Source organism: Austrofundulus limnaeus, unplaced genomic scaffold (assembly GCF_001266775.1).
Source record: "Austrofundulus limnaeus strain Quisiro unplaced genomic scaffold, Austrofundulus_limnaeus-1.0 Scaffold190, whole genome shotgun sequence".
Taxonomy (NCBI): domain Eukaryota; kingdom Metazoa; phylum Chordata; class Actinopteri; order Cyprinodontiformes; family Rivulidae; genus Austrofundulus; species Austrofundulus limnaeus.
This window is the reverse complement of record NW_013952592.1, coordinates 545,522-556,314: the sequence shown is the minus strand read 5'-3', so window position 1 is coordinate 556,314 and position 10,793 is coordinate 545,522. Positions and strand designations below refer to the sequence as shown.

At 39.8% G+C, this 10,793-nt stretch overlaps 1 protein-coding gene across 3 annotated transcripts in view; it reads right to left on the bottom strand.

Annotated features, from left to right (window-relative positions):
• The window catches only part of emilin2a (elastin microfibril interfacer 2a), a 22,305-nt gene extending 12,163 nt beyond the window's left edge, over positions 1-10,142 (bottom strand). For 2 of the 3 annotated variants that reach the window (XM_014018348.1, XM_014018349.1), the window contains exons 1-4: positions 9,794-10,135; positions 7,803-7,928; positions 5,509-5,699; positions 3,428-5,365 (exon numbers count right to left, since the gene is read on the bottom strand). In XM_014018348.1, the coding sequence (XP_013873802.1) occupies positions 3,428-5,365; positions 5,509-5,699; positions 7,803-7,928; positions 9,794-9,963 (2,425 nt within the window). In that variant the 5' untranslated portion in view covers positions 9,964-10,135. Of the gene's footprint in view, positions 1-3,427; positions 5,366-5,508; positions 5,700-7,802; positions 7,929-9,793 lie in introns of all 3 variants that reach the window. The other variant, XM_014018350.1, reaches the window with a different exon arrangement.
• Between the last annotated feature and the right edge of the window lie 651 nt (positions 10,143-10,793).

Genomic DNA, 10,793 nt, shown 5'->3' with positions numbered 1-10,793 from the left:
GGTAACAATTACTCAAAGACAACAGCTCAGGCTTGAACAAGTATTATCTTTCATCTTTCCAGTTTGTTTATTTTGTTGCATTGAACCCTAAATTTAAAGTTTACAATTGATTTCAAATCTATTTCATAGCAAACAAATTTAATATATATTTTTGTGTGTGCGTGTGTGTTTGGGGCGGGGGTCTTATGTGGGCCCACGGGCCTTGAGTTTGACACAGGGTTTAGACTGATGCAGCTCAYAATTGTTTTGGGACCTCCTTGCTTGTCAACACAGACAAGGTGATCAGGACAGCTTTCCTACTCAAAATGCCTTTTTTCAGAGATTACTAACAGATTTTCCTGCACCGTTCCTTTTACTGTATCTTGTGCAGTGAGTTGTTTTTGAGCAGTGACAGACAAACACGCAGAGCAGCAGCTCACTCCCCTCCTGTTCCTAGGAATGTGTCCCACTGTTCCAGTCAGAAACTATCCAGATGAAAGTCACCTTGTTAGTGGATCTGATCAAAGTCAATAATGTTAGCAACATGGAGCTGAATAAAGAAGGTAGAAACAGATATAAAAGTCAAATAATTTGGATTGATATGAAATGTTATTCTAAGGATATATGTCATTTGTAAGCATCCTGTTATTTCCATCGTGCATTGGGTATTTTGCTAATATATTTGCATGTCATTCATTTGATGACTTTGTTTGTTTACTACTTTAAACTTGTTGTCTTGCTGCAGCTAACAGAAAAACAGATTCACACCCTAATGGAATTTGGTTGGAACATTTTTCCTTTGGCATCAGAAACATTAGATGTCGATGTGGTTACCATGACTATAAACATGCATGCATTTGTGGAGGTGGGGTTGTTTCTGTAGGGRAACTAAAAGGACAATATGGTTGTTGTTGTTTTTTTCTGTTTAGTTAAACACTTTTCATTAAATTATTTAATTTACCTCTTAAATTTGTGCATAATTAGAGGCGAGGTCGCTTTAATGCCACTGTAGTCATGAGATGCGAGTCAGATTTAACCCCTGTACTCAAGCTAGCAACAATTAAATAATAAAACCTTGAAGTTTAAAAATGTATTTCTGCAAAACAATAAATGAAACTATCGTTAAAATGACAAAATAGATAAAAAAAACTGCCAACCAGCTCACAAATGAACCTGTGTCTGGGTTGTTAAATTAGTGAAAAGGTGACATTAGAGTGAAAGTTGATCATGTTACAAGCAGTTATGTGCAAAAATACTCTTATTTCTTTGTTGCAAGTTACAACCAGTTTCCAGGCAACAAGAAGAAAGAAGGCTGCTGATAATTTGTCTTAGAGCTTRTGAGGTTGGAAGTTCACCAGAGGCAGGCTAGTTTTCTTTACTTTTTAGGCGGTCCCATCACAAGTTTCTGTAAGCAGTCTCAAACAATCTTACTAAAAGGAAGGTGTAGAAAAAAATTGAATTAAGAGGTTGAAAGGTGAAGTCATTCAGTAAAGACAAAACAGTTCTTTGACCTTGTCTGGATAAGCCCAGTTAAAGAGAATGGCAATGCAATGTTCAAAAAGTGAGGCACTATAAGATAAATAAGCAGAAATAAGTTGAAATTTTGCCTAATTTTTCATGAAAGATTATGAAACCAAAACCATCTTGGGGGRAAAAAAAACGGTCCAAAAATCTGACGAACAATAAAACTATATATAAAATGCCTTTTTGTTCTCATCGCTACACCACAACTATTAATCCATTTACCACCAGTTCTCTCCTCAGCTCCATATCAAATTACTGTTTTGGAAAAATGGCACAAGAAAAAGGGAGGCACCACTAATGGAGCCCCAGTCATGACATCACAGATGAGGGCCGTTCAAGCATCTGGTCCTGGGTGGGGAGCCCTGTGTCTCCTCACTCTGTTAAGACCGACTCCAGCAGTGAGTCAGGGCCCTTAATGAGGACCAGATTCCACACATCAGGCTGAGGTCACTCTGCGAGAATCTCTGGAGGTTGGTATGCATGCATGTGTTAGGAGAAAGAGAGCAGGGAGTGCGGTGCAGTGTGTGTGTGTGTGCTGAGAGACCAGGAACTGAGGCTGAGGTCTGCAGCTCTGTGGTGTGAGAGAAAAAGCCATGTCACGGTGAAGGAGAGAAGACCTCAAAACAAAAGCACTTTCATAGAAAGGACTAAGGGGGATGAAGCAGACTGCTCGGGGGTTCTGACATTGAGAATAAGGGAGCAAMATGGCATAAAATAGTGTCAAATCCTAAATTTGAGATGTGACGTAAAACTGTAAGTTTGTATTTATCACCTCTTTTCTTTTATTAAAACCAGGTAATTCAACCCGCCAAAAGTCTCTAGTGTGGGCCTCTGCTTCTTGCTGTTGGGCCATATTCAATGACACATTCAAGGCAACCAAAGGAGGCCCAATGAACTCGTGCCCTCCCACTATGGGAAATACCCTGTGGCCATTCGAGGGATCTGATCATTTCCTCCAAGTCGGCTGCTTTCAAACCAACCAAGCAGAATGCATTACATGGAGGATTATCTGCAGGAAAAGTTTGTATTTACACAGATGGTAATCACGCCTAATAGGCTTAAAATGTTGGAAGTTAAATAGGAAGCTGGAAAAAATGGCGCGTTTAGTAAATTTCTATTTTCGTTGAGCTCATTTCTGCCTTGAATGAACTAATGAGGGTATTTACTGTACACTGTATAATAAACAGATCTTTAAGAGACAAACATATGTTATAATCTTTACCAATTACTGTCATCATACCCTGTTATCATAACTCTAACCGCTAATGAAGCAAGCCCACAAGCTTTAACTTACTGTTTACCCAGCACATTCTTTTCATTTTTTGTGATATTAAAATCTGAGTCTTACTAATTAGTTTCTACCTCCACAGATGAATTTACCTTTTTGTTTGGAAGATATCTYTATCCTCCAATGTACTGGTCAGGTATCATTTCTAGTGTTTTTGCTCCTTTCTGAAAATAGTCCTGTAAAATTCCCTCATCTTAGACCACTTTAACTGGTATGCAGAGGTTAGAAAGTACCCAGAGTTGGCTCTTTTTTCATTCTTTACACGGCTCCATCTGTCATCAAGTTCCTGAAATCCTCCCAGGAAAAACTTCCCAAATATGTTCACCATTATAGCYGTTTAAGTTGTGTCTTGCCACTCAGTAACAGCTGGCTTTAAAGATGCCTTTTGATGAATTAGGTTACACAGTGCAAAAACTACTTATTTTTATGCATAACTATTGCTTTTATTGTTGTGTTGAAACTTGTGTATATCCTTTTGATTTTGAGCTTGTTAGGTTAATTAATTCAAAACATGATAAATCTCCCATGACCACAAAGCTTTGTATAAAAGTAAAATTCAGATGACTTGGCAGGAAAAAAAACCCAAAAAGTATTTTCATTTTACTTATCATATTAATAAAAGTGCTGTTAACTCACCTGGCCCCTCAGCAGCAACGTCTTTCAGCCCGTGTTTGGCCATAGCGGACATCTGAGCCTGAAGTCTCTGCAAGGAATTCTGCAGAACAACAATATCTGCTCCATGATTTTCACAAGTGGCATTCATCCTATGGACGCAGTCCCTCAGACTCTCAATGTGTTTCTCCAGCCCATCTTTAAGCTCTTCGATGTTGACGGACACCCCGTCTAACTTTCCACAAACGTTCTCGAGCTTGCTTACGCGTCCCTCCACAGCTGAGACTCCATCGGAAACACCTTGTGTTGTCTCTTTGCATTGACTCAGTTCAGATGACACCTGTCTACTGAGCACATCGAGTCTGTTCCTCAGCTCACCCATCTGACGACCGGCCGGGTCCGCTGCAGCCCAGTTGACCTGGGCTGATCTTCCGTGGTTCGTCTGCTCTGGATAGCAGCATGTTGTGTTTATTTTCTGCATATCCTGGTCGTATTTGCTCAACGAGTCACTTAGCCCAGTCACAGCACCAGCCAAGCCAAGAACGTTATCTTGAAGGTTAATCAGCCCCTTCTGGAAGTCCTCCATTGTCTTTATATGCTTTTCATTTCCAGATGACTGCCTTTGAATAAGGTTCTCCATTTGCCTGAGCTTGTTTGTGTTCGAGCTGACGTTTGTGTGAAGCACRTCCAAGTCATTTCTGTATCGATTCAAGTCCTTTAAAATGTTTCCGATGCGATCAGGTGATCGTCCCTCAGGTACGGGAGTTTCAGAGCCTGAACATCCTACTGAGCACGACTTCTTTATGGCATTAACTTTGTCATCCAAATTCTGGATGATTATCTTGTTGTTGTTGACTTCGGCCTGAATGACATTCATTGAGTGACCAAATGTTCCTGGGGAAGAGTTGTTGTTCATTTCCACCAGCACGTTTGTAAACTGGTCCTGAATGCTATTCAGACGTTCATCCAGGAGCAGTCGAAGTGCAGCCACTTCATCTGCAATTGTCTGGGATAACTTCTGTTCAATGTAGAAACAATGAGTTTCTGCATTTTGTTCTGTTATATTTACACGCGCCTCCAACTCTTGAATCAATAGACTAAACTCGCCAATGTCCTGAAACGAGGACAAATGAGCCAGTTCGTTGTCAATGCGGACGTTAAGGATTCTGTAAGCCTCAGCTATACGGTCGATTTCACGCCACAGGTCCTTATGGTCACTGTTGTCTTTATTCTCGTTGGGTAGTTCTGTTTGTCTTTGCGTTCGAACAGGTCCGTCTGCAGCAGCCATGTCTAGACGCAGTGTTCGGATCTCTTTTTTCAGTTCAGCCTCCTTGGTATCTAAAATCTTGGTCACCTTGTCAATAACTTCATCATGGCTGTCCTCACAGGTCTTCTGCATGACCTGAATCTTGTCGTTACAAAAGCCTTGTAGTTTGACCACCTGTTCCTCCACCTGCAGGTCCAGCTCTTTCCTCAGTTTCTCAAATTTCCYATCGACGTAGGTTTGTATGACATCAAACTCTACCATGGCTGGGGTCTGAGACTGAGAGGCGGCCATTAGGACACGTATCTGTCCCTCGTGACTTGTTGTGACTCCTTTTAGGTCTTCCAAAGCCRTGTCCTTACTTTTCAGTGCAATGTTGATTTCATCTAGACGAGCTTCTATTTTTTCCAGGGCTTTCACTCCAGCAATCCCACCTCTGGTAGCTTGACCGTCTAGCACGGCCGGACTTTCCTCAGTGCCTGGACTACTGCTATTATCYGTAGGCCGCATGTTGTTTAGGAGCGTCACCAGCATCTTTTTGGTGTCATCCTGAAGGTCTGTGCGTAAGTTATCAGTTAACCCTGTTAGAGTGGCCTGGAGATCTTGGACTGTCTGAGTGAGACGCTGAACTTCACCTTCAAGAAGGCGCACCTTATCTGTGGCGCCATGTCGAGTCTCGTAGGGTGCGGTCTCCCTCCCTATAATAAAATAACAGAAATATATGTTTTTTTCTGTCTTCTATGGGAGAAACAATACACATATGTCTTTGTTAGAGTTTTATGTAATGTTTTGCATAAAGTGACAAAAGCATTTAATGTAGACGAGAAAGTGGATTTCTTACTCGGTGCATGTCTAGGCGAGAATCCAGGATTTAGTGGGAGGTAAGACCGTGGTCCATGCACTGTTTGTCGATCCAAGGGTGGATTTACATCCTTACAGTCTGGACCTCTGTAGCCAGGACAGCATTTCCATTCTATCTCTGTGACTGTCTTGTAGCCAGTTTTGTATGTTGGTCGAAACCGCATTTGGTATCTGCAAYGCAAGACAGAAWAATGACTAAGATTTGCATTTCAAAACGTTAAGATCAAACCAAGCCATTCTTGAAGTGTTTTATGTAGAGCCGAGCTAGAACTACTCTGCAAGTCTAAAAAGACAAAAATCTTGTTGCAGTATACATTTCATTAGAAACTGTTGCTAGTCCACCAACATAAAAATAAAATAAAAAATCCCAATTTCCTTGCCAAAAAAAAGGTTCCCAAGAAAAACAATGGATGATATCACTTCCCTGAAGGTAGGGGTCATGTAGTGAAGAACATCTGGAAAACTGATGTCTGAAACTATCTTTTTTTTTTCAAACTGTTACTGATACTGCTGTTCTAGCTGACAGACGCAAAGGGAAAAGTGAAATCCTGAAGTATATTGACACTTAACATTTCTCCTTTCAGCTGTAATCAATAATGTGCACCTAAAAATCATCTAAAAAGAAAACAAATTAAAACCCATCCTGTATATSAGAACTTGAGGGGTTTGTTTCCACTGCCAGCTCCTTTTTGCRTTGCACAGAAACATGCAAATACGAGCCTGAGACTGAACCCCGCTCAGCTTCCAGGAATAATTTCCTCAGAGCAGACTGCATCTGTTTGTGTAAACAAACCAATGAACTAAACCACAGATAAAATGTGTTTAAAACTAAAAATGATTCACAAAGCAAAAAACATTACGTTGTGACACAACATCTTCCAGAAAATCATTAGAGCTGTTGCTCATATTTACTGGTACAGATGCCCCATATTTACATCATACTGTATAAGATATAAAGTGTTCCTTTGAATGATTTATTGTTYAGAAAGCATGTAAGAAGGGAATACGTCAGGAATATGCTTCAGTTATGTATGATAATAAATCATATGCGTCACTGGAGATGCACAGAAATGAAAACAGTTCCTAAACTTGAAAGAGATTAAAAAGTTTTCTATCCAACTGAATTACTGGGGGGAAAATATAACATTTGCTTTTCCTTAGCAATCATGGCAGCTGCAATGAGGGAGTAAATTATGCTGTACTWAAGCCAGGGCTGAATACTTGCTAATGGTATAAAAACAAATGTGAAGCACTGACTGCTGCGTGGTGACCCTTTTAAAAACTTGATAAGAATAGATATGTGGAAACGCAGCTGTAAAAACCTAGATATGGGAAGCCAAGGTTGTCTGCAGTTTAAGAAAATAGTAAATAATAAGGCTCAAGCATGAATTCTTGAGCACCTGATAAACAGTTATTAACTTGATAAACAGTTATTAATTATCTGCCACTGAAAGGCAAAGGCAGAAGATAATGTTTTTGCTCATGTCCATATCTATTAGTTGACACAACATCTCCTGAATCACTGAACAAAGTTCAATGAAACACATAGAAAGTTATCATAAGATTTACCCGATTAACTTTTAGAGATGGCCGCCACAGCCAACTGACCTCCAAAAACACATTTTCCTATTTGATTTTGTTCATTTTATTCCTATTTTCTATACTTAGCACACAAAGTAAGGAAATTTGTGTTTGGTAGATTATTTTTTAGTTGTAACAATACAGTACTTCTGGGCAATAAATCATCACTTCCTGTTACTTAACACACAAATATCTCAACAACTGTATGCGTATCTCTGCAGCATTGATTTTTTTTGCACTATTTTATCAATGTTACCATTTATATTTATTACAAAAATTTGATGTCACATGCACTTTAAATAACACCTCAACCAACATTTGTTGTTTTTCAACAGCACTTATTTTGAGTTGGATGTAGTTATGACAGTCTTTCACACACCGGGCGAAATACATACTTTGGACAAATTTAGCTGCAAAGTGCTGCCTCAACTTGGATTGTCACTTTGTGCAACTTCAATTAGTAAGTTCATAACTATATTTTCTGAGTGTCCGTTTGCTTTTCAGTGGAGGTTTTTATTTTCTCTTAATTGAGAAGCCATGCTTTTTAGTTCTGCCAACTGGGTTTATTTGAGCCGCTCTGAATACATTTCTTCCTCCAGCTTTCTCTCAAGGAAACGTTTTGCGTCCAAATGTTCCTGGTACATTTAATAAACCCTCAACACCACCCCCTTCCTTGCTCCCATGGTTGCTCACGTCACTTGTTGCTGGCAGTCGGACTTGTAGGCCGGGCAGGGGGCCACCACAGGCTCCTGGAAGCTCTCCGGGCTCCCCTGCACCACACAGCTCACGTTCCTCTGCACCACATAGGCACACCAGTTCCTGGAAGGCACAGACAAACAGGAAGAACTTTAGTCTGTCTTTTATTTTAATACTAATGCAAATGTGATCCAAAACCCCTTAACAGAATCGAGCTAAAAGTGGTGTAAAAAAGTATCAATACACTGAAATAATTGCAATATTTTATTGCATTTCTCACTGTTCAGTGTTCTGATTGTCTAAAAATAAACTGAATTTACTTTAATTTTATGAACTTAATGCATGGTGTGCTCTTTATGCTACTTTATACCAGTGGTTCCCAAACTTTTTATCTTCTGACCCAAAATATCCATGGCAAAAACTTGTRACCCCAAATATTACTGGTCTGAGTACACAAACTTTGTTAATAACCCTAAAACACAGGCTTTTTGACAATCTAAACTGCTTGTACACACATATAAATACTTATTTTTACTTATTTTGTGTTTTTGTAATAATTATAGAGAAAATATTACATCAGCAATTATTTTATTACCCTTTAAATTGATTTCTGGAGATTATCCAAGGTGCTTCATGACCCATAATTGGGTCCCAAGCCCAACTTTGGGAACCAAAGTGCAGTGGTTCACAAACTTTTCAGCTTTTGACCCACAAAATAACAGTAGCAGAGACCTGTGCCCCCAGCTATTTTTGGATGATAAACATTTGTATCAGGTCAACTAAACATGGGCATAGTAACAATATTTTTATACTGCATTTATCCATTTTAAATACACTAACCTCACTCCTTTGTAACAACTAAGGAAAAAATGTAATTAATTCTGAAAATATTTTCAGGACCCCACTTTGATATTTCGGGACCCCACTTTGGGTCCCGACCCCAACTTTGGGGAACACTGCTTTATACTATACTTCCTTGCTTCCAGTATCACAATACATATTGCTATGTATCATTTTGTGATCCGTGGGTTGTGATTTGTATCATATCACCAAATTCTTGCCAATACACAGCTCTAATCCTAACTAGTTATTGCTTACCAACAAAGACAGAGTGATTCTATTTTGTTTGTCTGTATTTGTAGCAAAATATCTCTTGAACCAAATGAATCTGAATGAAACTCTCTAAAAGTTATCATCATGTGGACTTTTGGAGTTGCATTTAGGATGGCCACACTTATTCAACTCTAACACAAAAACTGCTACGACTCAACCAGTTTTACAGACGTTGAGCTGACAGAGTCATCCCAAACAAATCTGTTTTACTGGATGGATTTGAATCAAGCTTGATTTTATTGGCTTTACATCTACAACTGATTCATCTGGGGTCAACACAAACCAAGATGGCTGCAACTGCTAACTGACCATGAAACTGGCTGTAATTTACTCTAAATAACAGCTTATGTTAATGTAGCTGAGAGTTCATTAAACTCTAAAGGTGGCGGGTGATAGGCATTCCTCCAAAGAATGGCAGGCCTTTAATTCCTATAAGGTTTAGATTGTCCATGATTGTCTCCTTTGGCCTATTTTGAATTTATCAGAGAGCTCTTCTTGCAGATGAGATAGTGACATTCCAGGGTTTTCTCTGGTTCCTGTCACCTTTGGATGCACTGGGAAAAAGAAACAGCGGCCAAAATTAGCCCCGGCTTGATAAAGCAGCACTTAACGACCCACATGACCATAAGAGGCTAAAATCTTCACCGAACTGCGGCTCTTTCCGGGCCAGTGAGAAGTTTTGGACCTGGTCGCGTTTTTATTGGCAGCTGCGCAACAAAAGCGCGCAGCCTTTTTTTTTTTTTATACCTCCAGCGCAGTTAAAGTGGTCGTAAAAAACAGCCTCGACAACAGAGTGTGGTTAAAATCACAGAAAGCTGAATAAAAAAAATTAACGAATAAAGAGGAAATAAAAAATAACTTAGCACGAAACTCACCTATTTCTGTGTCTGTGCACCGCTCCAGTGTGTGCAGACCCCTGGAATAAGCCGAAAGAAGAGGTGGACCCGTAAGTGAGCTGAAAGTTTAAACTGAGGGTAAAAACAACCCACAGCCAGTCCATCTCTCTGCGCCTTCTCAGCTTTAACAAACGCGTTAAATGACACATTCGTAGCTTTAGAAAAGCCTGAACTGCCCCGCTACCATTGTGCGTCAAATGCACCAAAGTTGCATCGCCTTTTGCGACTGATCCAACTCCAGAAAGTGAACTTTGGGGAAGTCCACTGCAACTCCCTGCATGGGAGTGACGTTCAGGAACCACACCCTACTCCGAATACACTCACACGAGGGTCAGCTTCTCCAAAACTTTATCATCACCCACCGCAGGATTTGGCAGAAAGGCGAATTATGTAATTGTGAGCGCGCACGCGTTTGTGTTCGTTTGTACCAAAAACAAAAGTAAAAACAAAACCTCTCAAACTAGTGGACTAATATGATTAAACAATCTGTAATCAATGGGTGAACATGTTTACCTTTTAGAGACAACCCAAGATGACCCACAGCAAACAAACATTAACTCTACAGATATTGAATTTGGTGAGGTAGTAGCTGAGAGTGATGCCAAACATGTAAACCTTAAGCACAAATTGATTAACTAAGATCTGATTTAAATTTTTTGCCATTATATTCCACAGTCCACTCTGTCTGTCTGTTAGCAAAATGTCACATGAAACTCTAAGGACTTTCATGAAACTTTCAGAAAACTATCATCAGGTCAAATAAATCTCCAACTGATAAGAAATTGGGGTCAACCCAGTTCAAGATGGCCGCCGCAGCCACTGATTTTATGAAACATGAAACTGGTCATAAATCAGCCATTTTCTACAGATATTGARCTCAAATTTGGTGTGGATGCAGCTGACCCACAACACATCCTCCAAGCTCTACTATGCAATATTTTCCTCTTAAACTTTGACATTAGAATCAACACTCTGTCTT